The sequence below is a fragment of the Corythoichthys intestinalis genome, chromosome 1 (assembly GCF_030265065.1).
Source record: "Corythoichthys intestinalis isolate RoL2023-P3 chromosome 1, ASM3026506v1, whole genome shotgun sequence".
Classification (NCBI taxonomy): Eukaryota; Metazoa; Chordata; class Actinopteri; order Syngnathiformes; family Syngnathidae; genus Corythoichthys; species Corythoichthys intestinalis.
This window is the reverse complement of record NC_080395.1, coordinates 68364538-68391724: the sequence shown is the minus strand read 5'-3', so window position 1 is coordinate 68391724 and position 27187 is coordinate 68364538. Positions and strand designations below refer to the sequence as shown.

At 40.6% G+C, this 27187-nt stretch overlaps 1 protein-coding gene across 2 annotated transcripts in view; it reads right to left on the bottom strand.

Moving 5' to 3' along the window:
* Window positions 1-18754, bottom strand: part of LOC130916701 (tetraspanin-18-like) — a 78218-nt gene extending 59464 nt beyond the window's left edge. Inside the window, exons 1-2 of one of the 2 annotated variants that reach the window (XM_057837622.1) lie at window positions 18622-18688; window positions 14732-14813 (exon numbers count right to left, since the gene is read on the bottom strand). In XM_057837622.1, coding sequence (XP_057693605.1) covers window positions 14732-14747 — 16 coding nt within the window. In that variant the 5' untranslated portion in view covers window positions 14748-14813; window positions 18622-18688. Of the gene's footprint in view, window positions 1-14731; window positions 14814-18621 lie in introns of both variants that reach the window. The other variant, XM_057837613.1, reaches the window with a different exon arrangement.
* Between the last annotated feature and the right edge of the window lie 8433 nt (window positions 18755-27187).

The following is a 27187-nucleotide window of genomic DNA, read 5'->3' as shown; positions in this document are numbered from 1 at the left end:
TTTTTGTGGCAATATATGTTTGAACAATTTGTTAAGAGCTTTGAAAAAAAAAAAAAAAAAACAACCTTAGCATTTTATAGCATTTAAGCTAGCGGACTTCTGCTATACATGATAGCCAATTTTTCTTTTGTTGTACTTAGAACTGCATTTATTTATTTTTTTAATACCGTTCATTATTTTTTTTTTAAATACCCTTTGAAGCTCAGCTCAGTTAATTTATTTTTAAATGCATTTATTGCTCTTGTGAAATGAAAGTGCAATTCTACATCGTTTGAAGAAACACTGGGGTATTTTATTTTGCATTCGCATTTAAAGTGCAATCTTGGGAAGTCAAAACAAATGTTATCGCAAGCATAAACACTTTTTTTCTTTGTTTTACATCTCCTAAAATGTATTCTGCAACACATTAAAGGTTTGTAATCTGATTATTCGAACTAACCAATCGATAGATTAATCGATTACCTAAATAATCGATAGTTACAGCCTTAGAACACATCGAAAATGTGTGCACGTTCATTATGGGACCGTTCTAGCACCATATTCTGACTAGAACAGCCAACCTGAGTGCTTACTCATTACTTTCTGAGGCAACCTTTGTAATTGAAGTATTGCATGCATGAATGCAGACGATGGAACTGTCAGACAAAGCAAAGACCACACAGGCAGGAAGCAGGGTGCTCTTCCTGTAAAAGACATGCCACCATCATTACAACTACCAACAGCTGCTTCATCACCGGGATGACGAGTTGAGCATGTGGAAAACGGTGCTGCTAGCTGGCTTCTATTAAAGTGGTCGAATTCAAATACGGTTCAGAATTACTAAGGAGGCAAGATGCCAAATAACAAAGTTTTTGAGATTTGGATAGTACCTTAAAACCTCCACAAGGATTCATTTACATGTACTGTCGTTTCAATTAGTGGTGAACATTAGAGCATGTAAAGCCACAGACATCTTTTTGACCAGCCAAAGGACGATCTGCTTCACAATCACCATCGCACAAATGCCGAACGGTTGATCCTTTTAAAGAAATTATGATATTTAGATGTTGAAATTGCGAAAGGCACAATTTAAAAAAAAAAATCATTTGCTTTTGGCTGAAAAAGGATCTAATGCGTTAATTCTTTAACTCCTGTTTCACCCCCATGAAACACGCACGTCATTGTTTTATTGCTTTATGGTAGGCAGCTGGCAATTGAGCAGCAGGCAAGAGAGAGACAGAGAGGCGCAATCATTTTAATATTGTTTTCTGTCTCTGCTCAGCCAATCAAATTTACTGAAAAATGATGCAGTGTGAAGCAGGAGTGTAGCCAGGAATAAGTTGAATGGAAAGCCAATAGAGTGATACCTTGACATACGAAATTAATCCGTTCCCGAGTTGTTTTGGTATCATGATGTTTCTTGTATTTTTATATGTAGTTCACCTAATTCAGGGGTAGGGAACCTTTTACTTACTTTTACAATTCTGTGCAATAAATCATGCAACTACAGACCCCAAACTTTACACAAAAAGAAAAAAATAGAAGCATAAACAGATTTTGAGCTTCGGCTTCTTTCATTTGATCTTATAACATGCTTTGCCACAACACACAAACCAGTTGATCAGCTGATTTTATTAGGTTCGTTGGTCTGAAGGAAGAACGCACAAGCAAGAAAAGGCCTGCAGCGTCACAGAGAAGGTCTGAGAGTGGTTAACAGAAGAGTTTGAGGGGCTGAATATCTGCTTGGTAATTCACTTTGGCATTTTACAGGAGTGATCGCTATACTAAGTAAATATCGACCTATAAATGGACTTTTTTCATGATCGGCCATAGACCGATTTACAAATAAAAAGCCATTTTTGTCTCATCTGACCACATGACTTTCTCCCATGACTCCTCTGGATCATCCAAATTACAATTGACAAACTTGAGATGGGCGTGGACATGTGCCGATTTAAGCAGGGGAACCTTCCATGCCATGCAGGATTTTAAACCATCGAGCCACGGACCAGTACCAGTCCGTGGTGCATATGCTGCCGGGCCGCACAGAAATGATCAATAATTTATAAACAACCGCATTCTGGCCTGTGCCTCTTGACACACCAATCTACCTGCTTACTCTATTGACTAATCCGAGCAGAGATATGTGGACGGCACCCTCTAGTGTTGGCCGGCATTACTGGAGTGTCTACACACCTCAGTAGCAGTCTAGCGTCAGTCAATGCAACAGGCACAGTTCAGCATTGGTGGACGGAGTATTTCCGGTCATTTTGCCTAGATTAGTCAATAGATATAATAATATAACTGCAGAGGATGAGATCAATTGGAGATAGCTTCTATTTTTTTTGCATATCTATGTGCGTTGGGCCTCAATAATAACGTAGACGTATCACATTTGTTCTCAGAAATAATAAACCCACAGGTTAGCAAAGATGGCTGAATAACAAAACGTCTTTGGAAAGCTTTTAACAGGGAAAACCTGACAAGTCAGAAGACGAGCCTACACCAAGTCCACTCTGCATAGGAAGTGGCCAAAAGTCAGCAAACAAGGCAATGGAGTCTTTAAGACACCCTGGCCCTTGGCTTTTTCCATTTTTTCTAATAAGTGCTACAACAGTGGATCTTTTTTCACCAACTGCTTGGCAATTGCCCTTTACAGTGTTGTGGAGCTCTACCATTCTTTCTCCGGTGTCTTTGGACAGCTCTGTTCTTGGCCATGTTAGTAGTTGGAGTCTTACTGATTCTATGGGGTAAACAGTTATTTTATGCAGCTAACCCTCTGAAAAAAGTCCTTATAATTTAGCACAATAGGGCTAGATTCACACCGCACGTCTTAATGCACAAATCCGATTTTTTCGGGGGTTTTTTTGACTCGAGTGACGCATTAGCTTGACGGTCTGAACAGGACAAGTCGCATAAAACTGGACCATTTCAGATCCGATCTAGGTCACTTTCGTATGTGATTAAAATCCAATCTGGGTAGGGTGACCAAACAAGGGGGCCCGGACAAGTTCACTTTACACGTCCTCTCCGTTGCGTCCGGCCGGGTTTTATAAATTCATGAAAATGTCTGGTTTTCATGATTTTTCACAGGACCAATTGGAAGAGAATCCCTCCGGCCGCTGGGGGGCTGCGCCTGCCTGCGGTGACGTGGCTCCTACTAGTAGGAGGAGAAGGAGTAATTCTTCTTCTTGTTTTTTTGGTCAGTTTACCTCTTGTATCATGGAGCATTACCGCCATATACTGGGTTGACGGTTTGGCAAGAGATCAGGCAGTTACAAACTACAATAAGGAGTAGTTCTAACAGACGTTTATTCTGTTGTAGAGTGTTAATACTGCTCCATACACTTTTCTGTAACTTTATCTCCTATTAATGTCGATCATGTGTCTTCTGTTGTATATTGGGTTAAATATGTACACAGAGATGTATATTGTATAGTATATTGTATTAGTCTTGTATTAGTTGTTTTGCGTTCGTGTATTTGGTTGAATGTTAGTATTATATTCTAAGTTGCTGTGTTTCTTATGCCTCAGGATTCCATCATCTACAGTGAATCACAAAAGTGAGTACACCCCTCGCATTTCTGCAGATATTTAAGTATATCTTTTCATGGGACAACACTGACAAAATGAAACTTTGACACAATGAAAAGTAGTCTATGTGCAGCATATATAATACAGTTAATTTATTTTCCCATCAAAATAACTCAAAATATAGCCATTAATATCTAAACCCCTGGTAACAAAAGGGAATATACCCCTTAGTAAATATGTACATCCCCAAATGTCCAAATTGAGTACTGCTTGTCAATTTCCCTCCAAAATGTCATGTGACTTGTTACAGGAGTGATGTCAGCATTGCTGCAGAAATTGAAGAGGTGGGGGGTCAGCCTATTTGTGCTCAAACCATATGCCGCACTCTACATCAAATTGGTGTGCAGGGCTGTCACCCCCGGAGGAAGCCTTTTCTGAAGACGGTACACAAGAAAGCCCAGAAACAGTTTGCTGAAGACATGTCAACAAAGCACATGGATTACTGGAACCATGTGCTATGGTCTGATGAGACGGGCGGGCGGGGTGTACTCACTTTTTTTCCCAGGGGTTTAGATATTAATGGCTATATTTTGAGTTATTTTGAGGGGAAAATAAATTAACTCTACTATATACTAGTAAGCTCCCACAGACTACTTTTCATTGTGTCAAAGTGTCATTTTGTCAGTGTTGTCCCATGAAAAGATATACTTAAATATCTGCAGAAATGCAACAGGTGTACTCACTTTTGTGATACACTGTATATTAATAAAAGGAAATTCCAAATTCACACGGAGAAGTATTTCTTTACAATTAGCGTGTGTTGAAATTGACACTTTGCACATAATGCTACGGTACTGTGCTGCCTGTGACGTGTTCCCAGAGCGCCTGCCCAGTTGTTAAGAGTTTTTTTTTTTTTACAATAAATAAGTATATAATGGCAACTGTTTAGCTTTGTATTGGCGTGATCTGTAAAATCCCATTTGGTGTCGCATTGTTGCGCTGCCGATGATTGTAAACTTTTAAAGCAAAGTTTGATTTTGCCTCAGCTCCCGGTATTCGCTAATAGGGTAGCTATCAGTGAGCTAAGCCTCACTAGGCATTATTCCAAACTGCGTTTGGAAACATGCTGGTTGAATAGTTTTTTCAGTTTATTTCAGTTATTGTTTGCATTCAATCTAGAACATTGAATGAGAATAACAGTTGAGTGGGAATAACAATTTGCCAACGACAATTGTCGTGATAGTAATTTATAAAAATGTTAATTTGGCACATAGCCTACTGTATGAGTGTATTGACTGGACTACATTTCCCAGGGTCAGCATTAATATTTTTTTATCATTATTTTTTAATTTATTTTTTATTCTTTTGCGTTTTTACTGTTTGGTTATTTTTTAGGAAGAATAAAGCCTGTTGAGTAACCTGTTGAGTAAAACAGTGATTTCCATATAGTGTATGATATATAATATATGGCAATTTTTTTTTTCTATCCAGATGGAGGAGGCACACTTTAAAGTGATATATGTCAGCATCTTTGAGTGAACTTCGAGGAAAATTCAAGTATCTCAAGGCAGGGCCGAGTGTCCTCTTTTCTGGAAATCAAAATAAGATCACACAAGATCTGTGCAACATTTTTTCCAGAATGTGGATGCTGTCTGAATGTCAAGTCTCCCAAATCGGAATTCACGCGGCAATTACGTCAGCAAACAGGCGAGGCGAGGAGGATGGCAGCAATGGAGTTGTGCGTTTGCGCCTAGCTTGAAACCGGCCTTTAGGGAAGAGGCGGGCTTGATAATGGCCATTAAAAAATAAAATGGGGGGGGGAGATAAGCTTGAGAATGTTCAGTTTTTTTTCTGTGCGCCAAATGAGCAATATTTCATTATTTCTTACATAGTTGAGGGTCGGTGGGACAAACTGACCGTATGTGTGTGTGTCATGCATGCACAGTGGGTCCATCTGTTCTATCGATCCATATAAACTCTGAATACACTATAAGACTAAATGATTAATGTTTGCTATATGTGTCCACTTCTTGAAAATTAAAATATGATCACCCTAGAATGACATAGCACCAGCATGCGTAAACATTTGTTGTGATGCTTCTGCGCATGCGGGTCAGTTTGCTCAGCGCGTGTCAGACTACGAGTTAGTGCACATGCGTACGACATTTACGGGCTCCATGGAAAAAGGCAGTCTGAACGGGCACGCCAAAAAACAGATATGAAGAAAAATTGGATTTGAGCATTAAGACCTGAGGTATGAACCTAGCCTACGTGGAGTGGAGGTGGACTTTTTAAAGGCAACTATCAGGTCTTTGAGGCTCACAGTTCTAGCTAACAGACAGGTGTTCAAAAACTTATTTCAGTGTTCTTGCACCCTTTAAAACCAAATTTAATGCTTTTAAAGACATGTTAAAGACATTAAAGATATAATTTAAGATCAAACCATGTCTCCATAATATCTGATGATGAATCACTGTGTAAACACCTCGCTGCTGCCACAGACCGCTGGTGTTTTTCTTCTCTCATGTCCGACTCGCTGGCTTTGGCATTGTCCATAATGATAAAGTCTTTTTGCAGACTTTGCACTAGAAGTGGGAACCTCTGGGTACCTCACGATACGATACTATTTGCAATACAAGGCTCACGATAACGATGATGTCACGATATGGCGATACAACAATTATCAATACATGGGTCAGGAAATTATTTGAGGATATTCCACCAAACAGCTAATAAACCGAAAAACAAGTTTTCTTTCCTTGTGTTGAGAATTGGAATAAGTTTATCCATAGACTTCTTAATTGTATTGACAGGTCACATCCGTCAGCCACTGCACAACGCCTTCAAGTAGGGGGCTGTCCTACAGTCCGCCTCAGTTATTCCCAGTCGGTTGCAGTTAGTCAGCACGTGCAGCGATCCAACGCCGGATTTAGGTTGAAAAAGTATGAAAGCTGTACCGCTTACAAACAGAAAGGATTGTCTCAGGGGTTATTTGTTCTAGGATTCAAGGTAATTATTATATTTTTTGTACCATGCATGCATTTTGAAAATCAATGGGAGAAATTAACCGCGACGGTCTCATTCTTCGACATATTTTCGTAAAATAAACGCTAACAGCACGTTTTTTTGCTTTTAACCAAGAATCGAGACTGTTTTACGTCCATATCTATAAAGAATTCAGGGATTTAAGCATTTATTCACAAGAATTTTCACAGGAAAAGCTCTGTTTACATATGGCAATCGCCACATTGACTGACAGACTAGCATCGCACTTCGACATATTTACATAAAATAAAAATGCTAACTACTAAGGGTGTAACGGTACATGTATTTGTATTGAACCGTTTCGGTACGTGGTGCTCGGTTCGGAACGGAGGCGTACCGAACGAGTTTCTGACGTAATGTAACCCTTACTTTTCGAGGCTGTGAGTCGATCGGGATACAGTTCTTTGTGTAGATTATATTTACTCCGTCTTCTCTACTATAATGAGGACCAATATGGTAGGACAGTATAACCCAGAAACGTCAACTGCGTGACAACGTGGCCGCCGCGAGAACGCAGTGAAACGCAGGCGTTAAAGTCAATCATCCAATGCACACCAGTCGCAGTGCGGCCGCGTGTTAAATGCGTCCCAGAAGCGGCTCAACACGACGCACGCGAAAAGAACGGCATAGTTTATTATTTGACGCGAGACGCTACCCTCCTGCGTCAATACTACTACCGGTAGCTCGGATCGGGCAGACCGGAAGTCACTCGTGTAAAAATACGGTGGATCCGGTTGATTTTCAAACTAATATGCAATTGTAACCCACTTCTGAGTCCATCAGATCTCTTCAGTGGTAGATCGGGGCAAAGTTGACTTGTCTTTGTTGATTTACTGCTGTCTTCTCTGCTATAATAATAACCAACACGGCCCCGTGTTCAATACAAAACCCTCCTACCACAACAAAACAAGTAGGAACTAATATTCACATAGGAACTTAAGTTGTACAACATAAAATATACAATATAAATGAAGACTACATCACATTTGTAAAATATAAACACATAATAAAATAAATAATAGCCCATTTAAATAAATTGAAATGAGCTAAAACTAATACTAAAACTAGCTAGCTAAAACTGGCTAATATAATAAGAATAATACACAGATCCTGCTTACACAATTAAATTTAATAATTTCTGTGTGGCGCTTTAACTTGAGAAAATCCACCAATAAAGCTTTTGAAAACCGTTCATAAGGAAAAAAATGATTTATTGAGGCATTTCATTTGTAAAATACATGTTAAAATCTTTGTCATTGGGATTGCTTTTCTCTTTAGCCAGAACTTTTTTTCTTCTTTCTTTCAGAAAGAAAGCTGCCCAATACGCGGGGTCTGAAAGGCAAATTGTTGTTGGATTATCTTTAAATACCCGCTACTTTTAGAGCAGAATTCTAGCTTTGTATAAGCTAATGTTCCTATTGTTGAAAGCACAAAGGTGTGTAATAAACAACAAGCACATTTATATTTTGCATTGTTTTCTTACGGTACCGAAAATGAACCGAACCGTGATCTCAAAACCGAGGTACGTACCGAACCGAGATTTTTGTGTACCGTTACACCCCTACTAACTACACGTTTTTTTTTTGCTTTTAACTAAGAATTGAGACTGTTTTACGTCCATATCTATAAAGAATTCAGGGATTTAAGCATTTATTCACAAGAATTTTCACCGGAAAAGTTCTGTTTACATATGGCAGCCGCCACACTGACTAACAGACTAGCATCGTACTTCGACATAGTTACGTAAAATAAATGCTAACTGCATGTTTTTTTACTTTTAACCAAGAATCAAGACTGTTTTATGCCCAGATCTATAAAAAAGTCAGTTGTTGCTTTTAACTAAGAATTGAGACTATTTTACGTCCATATCTATAAAGAATTCAGGGATTTAAGCATTTATTCACAAGAATTTTCACCGGAAAAGCTGTGTTTACATATGGCTCTCGCCACATTGACTGACCGACTAGCATCGCACTTCGACATATTTACATAAAATAAATGCTAACTACACTTTTTTTTTTGTTTTTTTTTGCATTTAACCAAGAATCGAGACTGTTTTACATCCATATCTATAAAGAATTCAGGGATTTAAGCATTTATTCACAAGAATTTTCACCGGAAAAGCTCTGTTAACATATGGCGCCCGCCTAGGGTTGCCACCTTTCAGAAATAGAAATAAGGGACGCCCCCCTCGCGCCCAAAGCCTTACGGGCGAAAAAAAGGGGCATCCCAAAAACTCCTAAATAGAAATGTATCTATTTTTAGATGAGAAAACTGTATTGTGCACTATGTGGGCATGGCAGTTTCCTTGCAGCAGATTTTTTTTTTCTTTTTTCTGCAGGTTAGTGAAAACGAAGAATATCTTAATTAACATTTGTATTGTCGGCACTGAATCCGGTCACGTGACCCATTGACAAGCCAAATTTCTTAAGGGAATGTTCCAGGAGAGCTACAATTCCAGCAGCTGACTAGTCTGCATTATCTATGAAGTCCAGCATTTTGTTGGTGAGCCCAGACTCTGGACTGAAGTACTGGACAGCAAGCGGAAGCATCTTCCTGCTCAATTTATTCGAGGCCCCTGCTCAATTTATTCGAGGCATCAGCCTGTATGGAGAATGGGATGGGTGACGTTAAGATCTTGAGCACATCACCCACTGCCTTTGGACCCAGGACTTGTTTCAACAGTGCCTCTTGCTTTGTTCTCCCAAAAGTCATTTTCTTCACCATTTTGGAATCACATAAAAATCTTCTGATTGAGCCTGTGTCCACAGTCAGCACTATTGTAGCTCTGGCTGGCTACGTTTTACTGTGTGGTATACCTGTGTCACCTCAGCCGCAGTAATTTAGAGGGTAGGAGTGAGATGATCAATATCAATCAATCATTAGATAGTATATATCCGCAGTAGGACTATTTATTCAGTGTTTATTTGCTGTTAATCTATTAGGAATGATTCCAAATGAAGAGCATTAGTTAGCGCAACAAAATATGATGTTCTTTATGGGTACATAAATTCATTCCATATTGATTGATAATATATGCATGTTTAAAAAAAAAAAAAAATCAATATTCCTGAAAACAATCAACCATAGTAGCAACTGAAATAGCCTAGCAATGCTCCGATCAATGCAAGATGTATGAAGGTAAATATAAATATAGCTTATATCTAGGGCTGTCAAACGATTAAAATTTTTAATCGAGTTAATTACAACTTAAAAAATAATTAATCGTAATTAATCGCAATTAATCGCAATTCAAACCATCTATAAAATATGCCATATTTTTCTGTAAATTATTGTTGGAATGGAAAGATAAGACAAGATGGATATATACATTCAACATACGGTACATAAGGACTGTATTTGTTTATTATAACAATAAATCAACAAGATGGCATTAACATTATTAACATTCTGTTAAAGTGATCCATGGATAGAAAGACTTGTCGTTCTTAAAAGATGAATATTAGTACAAGTTATAGAAATGTTATATTAAAACGCCTCTTAATGTTTTCGTTTTAATAAAATTTGTAAAATTTTCAATCAAAAAATAAACTAGTAGCCCTATTCTGTCCTCAATGTGTGTGAGTACACAAATTGACAGATAGCGAACATAAGTTCCAAAAAGAAATCAGACGGTGTGGCAAAGTTGCATGGGCTTTACTGAAGTCATCTCTTTTTGACAGGAGCACGTTTCTTGTATTTTTGTAAAACTGAAAATAACAAGGCAATGTGTCAATAACTTCCATAAATCACAAAATAACATAAAATGTACACACACGTGTCCATTTGAGCAGTAGCACTAGCCAATTAGCTCACAAGCATCTAACAATGTAACTGCATTTCACCATATATGTGAACAAATTCAAATACACATCATCAATAACTATCTAATGCTCATGAATATAAACAAAGGAGGAATATAACTCACAAGCGATGCATGTATTAGACACAAACAGTGTGATGGGGCTATGAGAACTGCCACTGAATACTGGATGCGGACGTTAGCTGGTCTGAATAGCACTGTATTAGTGTGAGTTCGCATCGACATATAATCACGTCAGAAAAGCGCGCCGAAACCCAAATAATCAGCTGCACTGAATCGCCAGCAGAGGGCGACATTACGCCACATAACATATGCAAGTCACACCCAAGCGCCAGCAGAGGGCGGAAAAACTCCATAAAACACAATTAACAAGCTGGCCTTTCACTGTACTGACATTTAAATCTGTCTGAGCGGGCCTAGTGCGTTAATTGCGTCAAATATTTTAACGTGATTAATTTAAAAAATTAATTAACGCCCGTTAACGCGATAATTTTGACAGCCCTACTTATATGTTATCCATATACAAGAACATAATAACATACCAAATCAAGCTCAGGGGATGTTTCTGGTCCAAATAATTGCGACAAAGGCTCTTCTGGGATCTTAGATTCTGTTTGTGGCAGTCCCCTGCAGCATGCTATTTTACCCTTCCGTGAGACGCTGCAAAAACTTTCCTGCCTGCCTTGCAGTTCGCTTAATAATCATCAGTGACTCTATCGAGCCACGGGTTCCCCTCTTCCCACTCCGCTGTATTTTTTGGAGACGTTTCCGCTTTTGAGGATGAGGTGGGGTGTCCTGAGCTTCTGCTGCTGAAGAAGACATTTTTGTTTTGAAAACGCGCAGGGCGGTGCACTGAACAGAGCGAGCGAGGTAACTAGGCAACGAACCCGGAAGTGGAGCGCAGTGCAGGGCAGACAGCAGCGGGCAGGCAGATAACTATCTTGCTGTCTTTAATATCTCCTGCCCTTTTCGTTCATTATTGTTGGCTCAGTGGTCACTCATGAACGCAGGAGGTGTTTGCTTGTGTGTGACAGACGTGCATGGGCTGGGTGAACCGCCGCCCGCCACTCCTCGCCACCGGAGCCACGCGGGGTCGCCCCATGGGACAATAGTGAAATACGGAATAAACTGCGTTCCGTATTGGTTCAATACGGAACGCAACTTTTAATTCCCCATTACGGAACGATTCCGTATTTCAAGGGACGGGTGACAAGCCTACGTACGCCTCCCACATTTACTAACAGACTAACTTCGTACTTCGACATAGTTACGTAAAATAAATGCTACCTGCACGTTTTTTTACTTTTAACCAAGATTCATGACTGTTTTACGCCCAGATCTATAAAAAAAAGTCAGGGATTTAAGCATTTATTCACAATAATTTTCACCGGAAAAGCTGTGTTTTGCTTGTACTGGGTGGCAGTTACCGATTTTATATGTGTGGGAATTAATCCTAGATTAGCTGCATGCATGTGAACTGTTTGTAACACTACACCATTGATGGGCACAACTACCAACATTTATATGCCTAAATGTCGCTACTTTTTTCCTTTCCTCTTGAATTTTGGGGTATTCATAAAGTAGTGACAAATTTATGAATTATGGACAAAGGAGCTTCAAGTTTCCTTTATGCAAAGCATTTTTTAAACTCAGATTTTACTTAGAAGCTGGCAGCATTGTGTGTTATAAACTTTAATTACTAGCATGAATGTTTGTTTATCCAACGACACCCTGAGAGTTACAGAGTTAGTGATAGCATCACCAAGGGTTTGTGAGAAGATGAGTTATTTACACAGGGACATGACGATTTGCTGTCAAGAAAAAAAACCTTGGTGCCTCTACAGAAGAAAAGTTTAAGGATACCCATGGTGGTTTGATAGATTAAAAAAGAATAGATATCCACATTTTGTTGCAATGAAGATACTTTTGCTAGGATTCATTATGCAACGTGGGAATTTTAGGAGGACTCGATCATCTGCAAGCGAAGCAGTCATGGTAAAGTAGATTATATATTATTTTCTAATTAATAACTGTAGAGACCTGTTCGTTAAGTGCTTTTTTATTTTCAGACTGGCTCTGAACACGCCAGTGGGACTTGCAACAATGCCTGCATGAATGAGGAGGGCACAGGTGGTGTGATGATAAAAGTAAATTCGCCAAATAAAAATATTTTTATTAAATCACACCTTTCTGTGGAGAATCTTTCTATGTAAATATCCTATATTACAACAGGGACACTTGTATTTTAAAATCTAGTGTGGCATATATACTGTATGGACAAATATTGCTTTCTTTACTTTTTAATGGACGTGGCTAATTAAAAAATTAAAAATCACACAAGAAAACTGAATTTTTTCCTGCTGCTATTCTGTTACCTGGACAATTTTATGTAGTGCTACAATAATTAATCCATTAAAGCAACATTAGATAACTTTCCAACCTTTAGGAAATATTTAAATAACATTTGTGATAATATGTCGACTCATAACGAGTTGAATGACACCTCGTTCATATCTTGAGCCTAGTAGGGCTGGGCGATATGGCCTTAAACATGTATCACGATAAATTGAGCAGATTTATCTCGATAACGATAAATGCCGATAAATTCGCCCAAGCGGACTGTTATATAATTTGAAAATCTGAATCAATGCATGAAATACAGATTAACTATTTCTTGTTGATTTATTGACCAGCATTCAATTTGATATACTGTATTTAACAATTGTACATGCAGTCTAAACATTAAATTTATAAAAATTAGGGCTGTCAAAATTATCGCGTTAACTGGCGTTAATTAATTTTTTTAATTAATCACGTTAAAATATTTGACGCAATTAACGCACTTGCCCAGCTCAGACATATTTAAATGTCACTAGAGTCAAAGGCCCACCTGTTAATTGTTTTGCGGAGTTTTGCTGCCCTCTGCTGGCGTTTGGGTGCGACTGATTTTATAGTGTAAGTAATTATTGCCATCAACAACGGCGGGCTACTAGTTTATTTTTTGATTGAAAATTTAACAATTTTTATTAAAACGAAAACATGAGGGGTTTTAATATAAAATTTCTATAACTGATTTAGAACTGATTTATTGTTATAATAAATAAATACAGTCCTTATGTACCGCATGTTGAAAATATATATCCATCTTGCGTCTTATCTTTCCATTCCAACAATAATTTAGAGAAAAATATGGCATATTATATAGATGGTTTGAATTGCGATTAATTACGATTAATTAATTTTTAAGCTGTAATTAACTCGATTAAAAATTTTAATCGTTTGACAGCCCTAATAAAAATGTATTGTAAGCAATAAGAATTCAAGTATGAACATTTATAACAGCGTGTATGACTTGAACAATGTACATTGTCAAAATCAATATGCCTGTGCAAACATGTAATTGTAACACAAATGACTTGCAGCTTGAACAGTACACTTCAAAAAGACAACTTATTGTTAATGGCTGCTGTGATATAATTATTAAATACAAGTGTTTACTTTATGGTTTAAGGGTTTTTTCCCCCCAGTGCATTTTTTCATAAATGCACGCACAATAAAAATAGCTGGGGCCATTTCTCGGTCATTATAAGTTTCGCCGTTGGATTGTACTTTATGCAGAATTCTTTACCATCACAAAAGCTATCAGAGGAATCACACACACAGACAGATACAAAATAACGCCACGTAGTAATTGCTAGATGCAGTCCGTGCCCAATCCACTCATTAAATTCAGCCGTTTCGACAAGATTAGAGCCTCTATCCGACTCCATAACGTTCATTTGTAGCGTTAGCCGCTAGCTAGCGTTAGCCTGGCTACCAGTAGAAAGCACTGAAAGCACCATCTCCGGAAATCGTGAGAACAAAGGAGGACAGCGGGTGAAAGCCCGTCTGGATGCCACCAAGAGTCTACTAAATGTCGGTTGAAAGTTTGGTGAACCTCCCTTAAGCCACACTCCATCACGTTTTGCTTGTAGCGTTAGCTGCTAGCGTTAGCTTACCGGGCTTTTGTTTGATTGGCTTCCCGATGATCACGTGACTCCCTACGTAAGCACATTCACTGCTTTCTTAAAGGGGAATGAACATAGACGAACAACACAGAATCAAAGCGGGATGAAAAGACTATTTTCTTGTTTTATTAATTTACCGAATTTACCGACATGGTCAAAATTACGTCGGTCATCGTTAAGAATTTCGGTGACGGTAAATTTTCGGTTTACCGCCCTGCTCTATCTTGAGGGGGTCTGCATCGCTTTCACTGGCACTAATTAACTTTGAGGAGGGTGCCAGGAACCCTGCCACACACAAAAAAACTACAAATGTGCGGACTGCTTTATGTCCTACATCACTTACCTCTTTCCCCATTCATTATAAAGACGGAAGTCGATGCGAACGCCGCAAAGATGGCAGTGCAACAACAGACAAAAAGTTTTGTCTGAGGAGGAAAAAAAGAGAGGCTACCAGGATATACAGAAAAAACATTGGCCAAGCTTTCACTCGCTGGCATGACACCCCTCCAACCGAACTCGTCAGCGCTGACAAGTTCTTTAGCCACACTCAGCTACACGGTTGCTAACCGTCATATGCTATTGTTTAGCCACTACTGGATCCATGACCTTATTACTATTTGTCCTGCACACAGCCGCTGGAAACAGAAATGTTGTTTAATCCATCTGCAGGCGACCGCGAGATTGATTTTTGATTCATTGCTGAGTTTACTGTTCAGGTTTGCGCTGGTCCTCACGGGAAACCTCAAGGGAAAACATTACCGCTTTTGTGCAAGGCGCTGCTAAAATCAGCCAAACTGAAAAGTTGCAAAATGTTGCTTTAATTCGAGTAATTCGATGAGGAAAAAGCTTCGAATCAAATTTTGCTGCTTCGAGGATTCGTTTAATTAGAGTGGCGTTGTAATGGTTTGTTTTGAAAGTGTTTGCATTTAGTTTTATTGCTTTGGTTGGATAAACTGCCCTCTAGTGGCAACAGTGAATACGACATAACTCATCTAACATGGCCAACTGCTCATAATGTAAGTTTTTGTTCGAGCTAATATGTTTGTTTATGGAGTTGTTATTTAGTTTAGAATTATATTTTGCAGTTTTTTGTGGGAATATGTGTTTGAACGATTTGTTAAGAGCTTTGTTTAAAAAAAAAAAAAAAAAAAAAAAAAAACTTTGCATTTTATAGCATTTTAGCTAGCAGACTTTTGCCATGCAAGTTAGCCAATTGTTCACTTGTACTTAGATCTGCATTTTTTTTTTTTTTTCATATGAGGCTAAGCTCAGGTATGTTATTTATATTGAAATGCATGTATTGCTGTTGTGAAATGAAAGTGCAAATTTACATCTTTTGAAGAAACACTTAGTATTTTATTTTGTATTTGCAATTATCGCTCTTTTGAAAGTGTAATTTTGGCAAATCGATGTTATTGCAAGCGTACACACTTTTTCCTTTGTTTTACATCACCTAAAATTCCAGCAGGGCCAAGAACCAAAAGTGGTATTTGGCATGTGGAAAAATGGATTTTGCCAGGTGGCATTTTTTTTTTTTGCCATGTCGAATTTTTTGGGGGGGGGTATGTGGAATTTTTGGGGGTATATGGCAGTTTTGAAGGCCATGCACGTGCATGCCATTGACGGCTATGCACATCCAAATTTTCCATTCATTTTAAATGGCAGAAAAACGTGTGGCTGTGATTTTTGACCATACACTTTCCAATAGAGCACATTGACATTCAACTGACACCCAAGTCAGGCTATACCACTGACGGCTATACATGTCCATAACTTCCATTCATATTAAATGAAAGAAAAATATGCGTGGCTGTGATTTTTGACCATACACTTTCATTCAACTGGCACCCAACTCAGGCTTTGCAATTGACAGCTACGCTACAAAAAAAATGCTGCATGGCAAAATCAATTTTGCCACATGGCAAAAAAAAAGCCACATGGCAAAAAAAAAAAAAAAAAAAAGCCACATGGTAAAATCCATTTTGACACATGGCAAAAAAAAAAGGCCACATACCTAAATCCATTTTTCCACATAGCAAATAACACTTTTGGTTCTCGTTGTCTCTCTAAAATTCTGAAGCGCATTAAATGTTTGTAATAGGATTACTCAATTATTCAAACTAATCAATCAATAGATTAATCGATTACCTAAATAATCGATAGCTGCAGCCCTAATTTTATGTGTTGTTTTTTTTCTCGCTTTAGTTGTTGCTCATTAGCCAATATTAGAAATCTTACTCTGTCACTTTTGGCCTGTAGGCTACATCTTTTGTTTTTGTAAATTGCCAAGGTTCAATTCCCTTGACAAATTGATGACTTTTGAACTTAATGCATCTTGAGTAATATTTCCTAAAGTAGTACTTGTCCATGTATAGTTTAACAGATTTCTGACAATAAAATCCTACAAAGACGCATAATATTATCTACTTGGCAACATTTTACATTTGGCTTTGTGATATATTTATTCATTCAAATCGCAAAATACATATGATTAAAAAAATTAGTGTTGCACCGATACCATTTTTGGGCCCCGATACCGAAACCTGGCTGTGCAGTATCGGCCAATACCATACCGATACCACTTTGTTTGAAATGGCTAAATTCATGAAATTAAAACATGTATAATACTCGCCCAACAGAGTTTTGTCTCTCAAAGGTCAAACAGTCAAACTTTCATGAAATTATAAGTAATAATAATTGACCACAGCGTACTGTCTCTCTATTAGCCTCCTTCGCTGCACATTAGCAGCAACACACACTTAGCCACTTAGCTTAACTTACTTTTTTTACTTCTACAGCACTTTGGAATCGGCTTGCCACCCGTCCTTTGAAATAAGGAATCGTTCCAAATTGGGAATTAAAAGTTGCGTTCCGTATTGATTCAATACAGAAAAAATATATATAAATAGATACATTTCTATGCATTTTAGGAGTTTTACGGATGTTTTTTGTCGCCTGTACGCTTTAGGGCATGAGGGGGGCGTACCTTATTTCTATTTCTGAAAGGTGGCAACTCTACTTTTGAAACAGGCCTCAAATTTCTGCGGCATTTCTTTCAGTAAAAAGACAATTTAAAAAAGTAGCTGAAGTGAGCTGACCAGGGTTTGTTGCAATGGCCCAGCCACCTTTCTCTTGGCAGTTGCTACTGTTGTAGCCTAAAACTCTTTGTGTTCGTTCACGTTTCGTCTTCAAATGTTTTATCAGGATCCAAGTATTGAAACTGGCTGGTTTAACTCCACCTCTCGAAACATTCAGGCCGCAAATCTTGCATGCAAGCCATAGTACTCAACGGAGATTATAATAAAACTGAAATATTTCCAGACTGGCGACATTTTCCTCTCGTAGTTTGTTTTTCCTACATATGAAAAAGCTGCCCAGGCATTGGTTAAGTGCGGCTATTGGCCCACTCCCATTGGTCTGGACCAGGTCAATAGCGATAGCTGCTTGGCATGCAAAGTGATCACGTGTCATCACACACCAGCGAGTGTAGTGACCGTCAGGAGAAAAAGGCAGCAGTCAAGTGTTATAATACTGGACAGGTAAATGGTGTCGGCTCCCTCTTTGTTGGTACTTGCCGATACCACCATTTCGGGCCGGATCGGCCCCCACTGCCGAAACTGGTATCGGTGCATCTTTAACCCCCACTTCCCTCCCTCTTTCCAAATCTTATCATTGTTTAGGTTGAGTTCATCAATGAATTACGTATTAATTTTTATTGTATAGGTTGAGTTTCTCAATGAATTACGAATTAATTTTTATTTTTCATCTCATGTAATTTTCTATATTTTCTTCCTTTGATAATATTCTTTCACCCTGGCATCAAAATCAAAGAATGAGAATTTTTCTTAGCACGAAAACGTTCAAAATCAGAGGGGCTTAAATACATATTCCCTCTGCTGTGTTAATACATACGCTTACTGTACTTACTACTAGCTTAACTATGTAGAACCGATTGACAAGAATTAATCGAATTTAGAGTGCGGAATTGAAGGCGCAGAAAAAGGCTACCTCGGGCATTTCATTGACTATCCCTGTGATTTAAGTAGTTTTAAATGAACCCAAAACAATTTAAATGCTTAAAAGCGAATGGACGCCCAACAACCGTAATGTGAGGACAAACCTATGAATTAAAAAAAAATTAATTTTTTAAGTGTAAAACTTATCGTTGGCTAAACAGCATGCAACTCCAGAACTGTTTGACCGCTAAAACAAATAGAAAACACTGCTGCTTACTTGTTTTCTTTACTTTGCCTTTAGAGCTGGTAGATGGTAAACCCATGGAACTCCGTTGTTGTTTAACATTGGGAGGACCGCACTTTCTCTCCATTCACTGTTGTCACTCACGCTTACTGACGCTAAAAGCTACACTTCCGCCCACGGTTTTCAGAATAAAGGTCTCCACGGAAAATGGTCGCTCGCGCCATCAAAGGCCAAAAATCCGATGAAAAGCACGAATTGTTGCTTGTGCCGCGTGACCTCATGAAAGCAGGCCGTTCATACGGGTAATGAATATACTCATTTATGAGGTTATAACTTTAAAACATCATGTGCAAAAAGTATGTGTGTCTTTGTGTGGGGGGTTAATTAAATAATGAACAGAAAATTCAGATTTGTTTTAATTTGAAAGCTTTATGTGGTCCTTAAAGTGCGTACGACAGGAGAAAAAAAGTCTTAAATAGGATTATTATGTGAATTAGACTCATATTTTTAGACGATTCGACTATAAACAACAATTTAGCAAAGCCCAGATGACGAGAAATTAGTCTTTTAATCTGTCGGTTAGCCACGCCTACCATTATAGGGCTCAAGCGTCCCAACAGGTGGATGACGTCAGCGGAGTCACGATTTCATCTGATTTAGTATGAAACCCATTAAAGGGGAATTATTCATAACGAGGAAAACGCTACGAAGAGAGCCGCAAAATATCATTGTTTCAGTCTCTCTACTACAATATTTTTACAGGATATTCTTTTTATCCAAGTATTTTTCCCCAATAGCTAAATAAATGGCTTGAGAAGGACCAGTCAGCACGTTGGGGGGAAATTATTCAGAACGAGGAAAACGTGACGAAGAGAGCCGCAAAATGTCATTATTTCAGTCTCTATACTCCAATATTTTTACAGGATATTATTTTTATCCAAGTATTTTTCCCCAATAGCAAAATAAATGGCATGGTCATGACAAATCAAGGTCTTGTGCTAAATAGAATGTGAAATAATAAAATGCACTTATTTAAGACGACATGGCAAAATTACTCCATAATGGACCCTCGTGAGGAATAAGCGGCATGGAAAATGAATGAATGAATGAATGGTCAAAACTGTCGACTTCACCTTTACTGTCGTAAATCCCGAACGATATTTCATGCAACCTAATCCGGGTTTATGCTGCATTCCAGAAAAGTGGGAAGTCGGAGTTTTCCGACCTCCGACGAGGAAAATATCATTGTAACGCCACTCGAACTGGGAGGTCCAAGTCACCAAGTCGGAGAAAAATTTATATCTACCCCGACTTCAAAGTTGTTTCAATCTGACGTCACTGGACAAAATGGTGAGGCCCATGGAAACACAACAGACCGTGAATGGTAAAACATAATTTACACGATTATAAAAAATATATTGATCTGTATTCTATTCATTATTAAATAAATTTAGTCATTGAACACAACTTCACGTTGTTATTGTGTGTCTGTCAATGAACACGTATTTTATGCTGGGGCTAGACACTCAGCGGTAGGATGCTACTGGTAGTTAGACAACTTTTATCAGTTAAATAAAGAGAGACTCAGACAACACATTAGCCACGTTTACATGCTGACTTTTATTCATACCGATTCAAATCATTCCGAATGGAAATTTCAGATCAGCTGTTTACATGTCACTTCATCTATTCCGATCAAGCGTTTACATGTGTCTGCCTTTATTCCGAAAGGACGTTTGACAACTGCCGTCTGACATGCGCAGATTAATCAAAACAAAGCGTCACGTTGCAAAACATGGAGATCGATCGTCAGAGTGCTGCTGTTTTAACTTTAACCCACTTGTTGTGTTTGTGGGGTCGTATCCGCTTCTGCTGTTTTGCTCTTTTGCCTTGTAGTAGCCGATTGTCAGCTTTTTCCACCGGTTTCTAATCTGGTCAACACTCCGGTCTATTCCGGCTTCGTGTAACCAAGTGACGTCACCACGTAAGTACGGAGCATGCGCAGAAAGAACGCAACCAGACACCATTCCGCTTCCCTGTTTACATGATATAATTTTACTTCTAATCGGTTTGGGAAAAGGAATATTCCACCCCTGTGAATCGGAATGAAATTCCATTCGGTTTGGGCCTGTTCATTCCGAATGAGGTGTTTATATGGAACACATTTATTCGGTTTGAACATCTAAACCGATTGTAATTTGAATATTTGGCTCCATGTAAACGTGGCAATTGATGACACAATAATGAAGTTAAATAATAAAATGTTCTCACAGTGAATTAGCTTCATGAATTTTCAGATGATTTTTAAATTGACTTTCAGCGAGGATATAACTAAAGAGGGCAGTTTACAGTGTGTGCTATTTACATCAGCCGCCATTTTTCCTCCACTATTTGATTGCTTGCGAGAAAGCAGGTTTGCAGTAGGTCAAGATGCCTTTTGATAAACATAATAAAAAACACCTTTTCGGGATCAGCCATCTTTGTGGTTTACATTCGCTTGGAACGCTTTGAGGTCGGAACTGGTACCATCCGAGTGGGATAAATCCGACTTCCCACTTCTCTGGAATGCAGCATTATGTCATTTCCCTTCCCTGGCTTCGGAGAATGTAAACAAACTAAGAGGCATGACAACTAGCCGACATGCTAACCCGAACCAAGTGATGTTTTAAAGTCTCCGAAGCGGAAAAATCACACATAACTAGCCCGGGTCATTTCACATGACGACTTGGTTGTCGCTTGTCTTCGCTGGACAATGACCGCTGAACAAACCGGCCACCGTCGGAGGAGCGTGTAGCTGCCAAATGGTCAACAGGAATATGGCTAAATAATTTTTTACTACACGGCGAAGTTGTAAACAGCCAGAGAGAGTCATAGGCGAGCGGCTGCAGTTGTTGTGCAGCTAACATGTGCAGCTAATGTGTATGAGGAGAGCTTTTTACCTGCCCATCCATGATCAAACATAAGTAGTCCTCTATTTAAAGAAAGTTTGTAATGTTTACTTTGTAATCGCTGTACTCGCGGCTATTTTTAACTCAAAGTTGCAATTTTTGATCGGTCGGAAAATTTGACAGAACGCTGGGCACATGAAGAGGGGAAAAAGCCGAGTATAGTGCTCTCCCGGCGGGGCGATGTGCGGTCGTCTGCCGAGGGGGCAAGGAGCATGTCAGCCACAAAATGCAAGCCACCTACATATTAAAATGATCCCAGTATTTGACATAATACAAAACACGATGTTTACTCACTTCCTGGTAACTCCAATGGTCCCACAGTAGTAGCTCTTGTTTTGGCCAATATCCACCAGTGAATGGGAACCTTATGAAACCCCAAAAAGGCGCACACGCCTGTCCCTCGTACAGCAAGATTTTTCTGCAGCCATTTGCTGGCGCGATGCGAAAAATAAACGTATTAATCCGCAAAATCAGTTGAATCCATAGTCCTTCTCATAAAACAGTACGGCTGTGTAGTGAAGAGGACTCCTTCCTCCGTACACGTCACAGCGCGTCACGTCGTTCTCAACTCGAGACCGTTGCTGGAAATCACTCATTTTCATGGTACAGGATTAAAAAAAGTAAATAAATAAAGTAGGGCTTTCAAAATTATCGCGTTAACGGGCGTTAATTAATGTTTTAAATTAATCACGTTAAAATATTTGACGCAATTAACGCATGCACTAAATGACCCGCTCGTACATTGCCTCAAACAGATTACAATGAGGCCGTTTATGGACATTAAGAGTGAAGAGAATGCCACCGGCCGCATGGGGGCAGCGCCGTTCCATACTCATGATATTTCTTCTAAATGTGGGAGAATTAGTAGTTGTGAGACGTTTGTGTTGTATTCACAATGCAATGCAAATTGCTATTTGTGCTCCACACATATTTCGGTAAGTTTTCTTTCTTTTATTTTATTTTATTTATTTATTTATTTATTTTAAACCTGTCCTGTTCAGCTGTTTGACACAGAGAATGGAAGTCTAAGTGCCCGGATTCTGAACAGTTTTAATGTTTCACATTGAGAGTCTGACATACTCCCATTGTAATCATTCAAAATACCTTTTTATTATGACAAAGCAGCGAACAGGAAGGGATTATGGGGGGACAGAAGAAAATAAATACAAGAGAAGAAAGAAAAGAAACACATACACAAACAACAACAGGAAATACATTGAACATCTAAACTAGTTGCTAATATGCTGGTGCTATCGTCAGCGAGATGTATTTCCGGTTTACACCATGTGGGGGCCTATTGGCCAGTGAAAGAGGAGAATGGGGGTGGGGGTGTCTATAAGACTATAAGCTAAGTGATTGAAAGGGGTAGAGTGTACACAAATCAGTTCTGTGATCTAGAACCCAGTAATCGTGTGAATCTCTTATGAGTGTAAGCCCGTTGGCGACCAACCCTACGCCGCCACATCGCCAATCCCGGCACCGGAACCCCCAACCCAAGCATGCCCTAACACATCCAGCAGCACGCAAGCCCCACCGGGCACGCGACAGCCACGCAGACGGGCGGAGAAACCGCGCGGGCGCCAACCCAGGGCCACGGCCCCCACCCAGCCAGCCCGGGGAGGGAGGGCGGGCGGGGGGATGTGGGGGCCATGCGCAGCCAGCCCATCCCTCCTCCCGCCGCCCAGCAAAGGAGCCACCGTCCCCCCCCCGGGACCCAGGGTGGTCCCCTGGGCCACCCGCGCGCCCATCAACCGGCCTTCAGGGATGGCAGGAGGGGACGCATCACCAACCCCACGCCTACACCCACCCCCGCCCGCCCACCCGGGCCACGAGCCACAGCCCCCCAACCGGCACGGCACGCCACGGGACCCCCAGCGGCCCACCCAGCCCCAGGCAAGGCAGGGTCCCCCACCGGTGCAGGCGACACCCCGCTGATACACCGGCGCCCAGCCAGCGACCCGCGACGGGGCGCAGGGCGGATGCCCAGCCAGAGAAGGGAGGGGAAGGCGGAGGCAGGAGAACGCCCAGGAACTGCCACGGGGCGATGCAAGATCGGAGACCCGACCCCCCAACCCACTCCCGCGGCCGGCAGCCGAGGCAGAGGGGAGGCCACACCCCGGGAGCCACGCCATATAGAAAAAGTGTGGGACCCACCTACCACCCTATTACTGTGGCTGCCAGGTTCCCGACTGGCAGCCATCACCCAGCACCGTGATGGGGGTGTGAGGTGAGGGTAGTGCAATGTATGCATTAAAATAGGAGAGCTTGGCTTGGGGCAGTGGGACCGCAGCATGGAGTTTCTGTCCAGCCGCCCGTCCCACCGCCCTTTGCCGGAGCTCTCCTGTGGAGTATGATGTGTGTGGTGCATTTAAAAAAGGTGCAGGGATGGCGGGGCCTGTGGTGAGGAGGCAGCCGTGAGGTCCCCCCCCCCCCAACAGGTCCCAACCATCCCACAACCTTGGTGTGTGGTGCATTAAAAACAGGGGGGAGTCGGGCTGGGACTGTAAAGCCCCGTCCCAACTCTCCCCGGAGAAATGTATGAGCATGTAAGTGCCAGGGTGAAAAATATTTACAGTGCCGAAGTGAGAAGTGCGTGAGTTAAGAGGCAGGCTCCCGCGGGCGTGGCCCCGTCCACCAGAACCACCGGCCCCAGGGCGGAAGAAGCGTCAGGGCCCCGATCAATCCCCGCCCCAGACCACCCACGGCGCCTCCGCGACCGCCCACCCCCCTCCCACCCACCGAGCACCACCCCGCACCCTGAGCAGGCGCCACACCAAGCGCCGGCGACCAGGGGGCGTCCACCCCACCGGCAAGGGACAGCAAGCCTCACCCTAGGCCCCGCGGGCCCCAAGAGGCCCCGCCAACGACCCCGCCGGCCGGGGGGCAGCCGCGGCCCAGGGAGGCGGACAGGGCCGGAAACAGACCAAGGGGAGGGAAGCGCACCCCCCACAACCCACCCCCGGGCCAAGAGGGGCGCGCGGTATGGCACCAGAGGGCACCTCCCCGGCACCCGGTACAGGGAGACGCGGCTCTGGCCGGGCTGACCTGGGAGGGAACCATGGCTGCCGCATACACCCCCCGGCCCCCACCCCAACTCCACCCCACCCCGGCCGGCCGGGGAAGGGCCGCGGCCCCGGACCGGCACCCGCGCGGCCCCCCCACCCGCCCACGACACCAGCGCGCGCCCGACGGGACCCCCCGCACAGCCAGACGCAACCAGACAAGCCCCGGCCGAAAATCCCGGGGGCCAAGACCGGCGGCGGGACGGCCCAGGGCAGGACGCCAACAAACTCGACCTGTAAAGCTGATAGAAGAAGAGGTTTATCAAACACCATTAGATGTATGCCAAGGACCAGTGAAGTGTATTATTTACGCATAGTTCCTTAATTGTTCCAAGTCTGATAAGTAATATTTAGGGTGTTCCAAAAAAAGTTGCATATGATCCCCAGTAGCTGGAAACCAAATTGTCTATGAGTATCCTTGTAAAATAAGCCCATTGACCGACTAAACTGTGAAGGAAGAAAAATTATTTATTACATGCTGTTGGGAGTGTATAAAACAGTACGGATTTAAACATGTCGTTTCCAGCTGCAGAAGGATGCATACAACTTCCCTGGACACCCCGCATACATCCATTTATGTATACATTTTTATTATTTTTGTGGCATTCCTTCGCAGGTGAGAGAGAATCCTTATTCTATGTTCATCATTCTTGCGACCGTTTCCCACTGTTGTTCGTATTTGTCCATTTTATTTGTCTGTTTGGCAGATATTTTCTCTAATGTTATATATTCAATGATTAGATTTAGCCATTGGTTAAGGCTAATGTTTTGTTTGTTTTTCCAATTCAACAATATTGTTTTTTTGGCTATCGTTAGACTTGCTAGTAGTGGACGGGTTTGATGGATAGAGATATTGACTGTATTCAGATCGCCAAGCAGACAAAGAGTTGGAGACAATGGAATCCTGCAGTTCAATAGGAAAGAGAGTTTCTTCGTTACCTGTGCCCAGAAATCTTGTATTGGTTTACATTACCAAAGAGCATGAAAGTATGTATCTGAAGTATCTTCGTTGCAGCTTGTACATTTATCGGATTGGGAGAACCCCATTTTGTGCATTTTAGATTGAGTAATATGCCATCTGTGCAGTATTTTGAACTGTATAAGCTGAAGGTTCTTATTCTTTGTCATTATAAATGCATTTTTACAGATGTTGGACCAATAGTTATTATCTAATGTTACCGAAAGTTCGTTATTCCATTTTTCGATTTTTCTTTCTTTTAGTGGCAATTATGTGTCTCTTGTTGTATTTTGGGTAAGATATGTACACATATATGTTATACAGTAAAGGCGAGTGGACACAGGCGTTCTTTGGACCGCGCCGTTTATTGGCATAAGCTTCTCCTTCTCCAACAAACATAAGTAACGTTTAGTGAAAGCACAACAAAAATAATATTCCTATCTCTCCAAAAAAAATGTTGACAAAAAGAAAAGCACTTCAGTCTATAGTAATGAGGCCCTATTCTGACACACAGTTAAACAACAATGCAAAATGAACTGGCATTCCATATATAAATAGCTATGCAAAATACACGTAAAACTTAGACTTTGGTCACTCTATTTTTATTATTGTTATTTTTATTCTTATTATATTAACTCTACTTTTGATTGAAAATTTTACAAATTTTATTAAAACAAAAACATGAAAAGGGGTTTTAATATAAAATTACTATAACTTAACTATAACAATTATCTTTTAAGAACTACAAGTCTTTCTATCCGTGGATCACTTTAACAGAAAGAATGTTAATAATGGCATTTGTGGATTTATTGTTACAATAAACAAATACAGTACGTATGTACAGTATGTTGTATGTATATATCCGTCGTGTGTCTTATCTTTCCATTCCAACAATAATTTACAGAAAAATATGGCATATTTTAGAGATGGTTTGAATTGCGATGAATTGCTATTAATTACGATTGATTAATTTTTAAGCTGTAATTAACTCGATTAAAATTTTTAATCATTTCACAGCCCTAAAATAAAACGATCGCTTCCACACACATCCAAGCGGTCCATTTCATTCAGGAGCATAAAATACCGCGTGTATTATAAGATAAACATTCTTTTTCGTGTCACAGGCACTTAAAGGTTGTTAATAAAAAAATTTTTTTTGAATTTTTTAAAATTAATTTGCATATGGCGGAAAACACTCATTGTGACTTGAAGTTCCGCTCTGAGACCCCCAATTTGGCCAAAGTTTAATTGTCCTATATGCATGTGTGATACATCATTGGAAAGTTTATATGATTATATCTCAATTTTCTGGGGGAAGAAACATTTTTAACAGGAAGGGGAAAAAAATTAAACCCCTAAACCCTAAAGGCCGAGTTATACTTCCACGTCAGACCTACGCCGTCAAGGAAGAATCGAGTTACGACCCTACGCCGTAGCCTGACGCGCGCCTCTCGATTTTTCTAACCTTCGCGTCGCGTAGACGCGTATGACGTAGCGAAAACGGACTGTGATTGGTCCGCTCAGACTGTTGTTTCCGGTTTACCGCGAAAACACCGCCATTGTAGAATAGAATCAAACATTATTTTCTACAAGCAAAAATGCACCAAGCCGACGGGAGTATCATCGAAGAG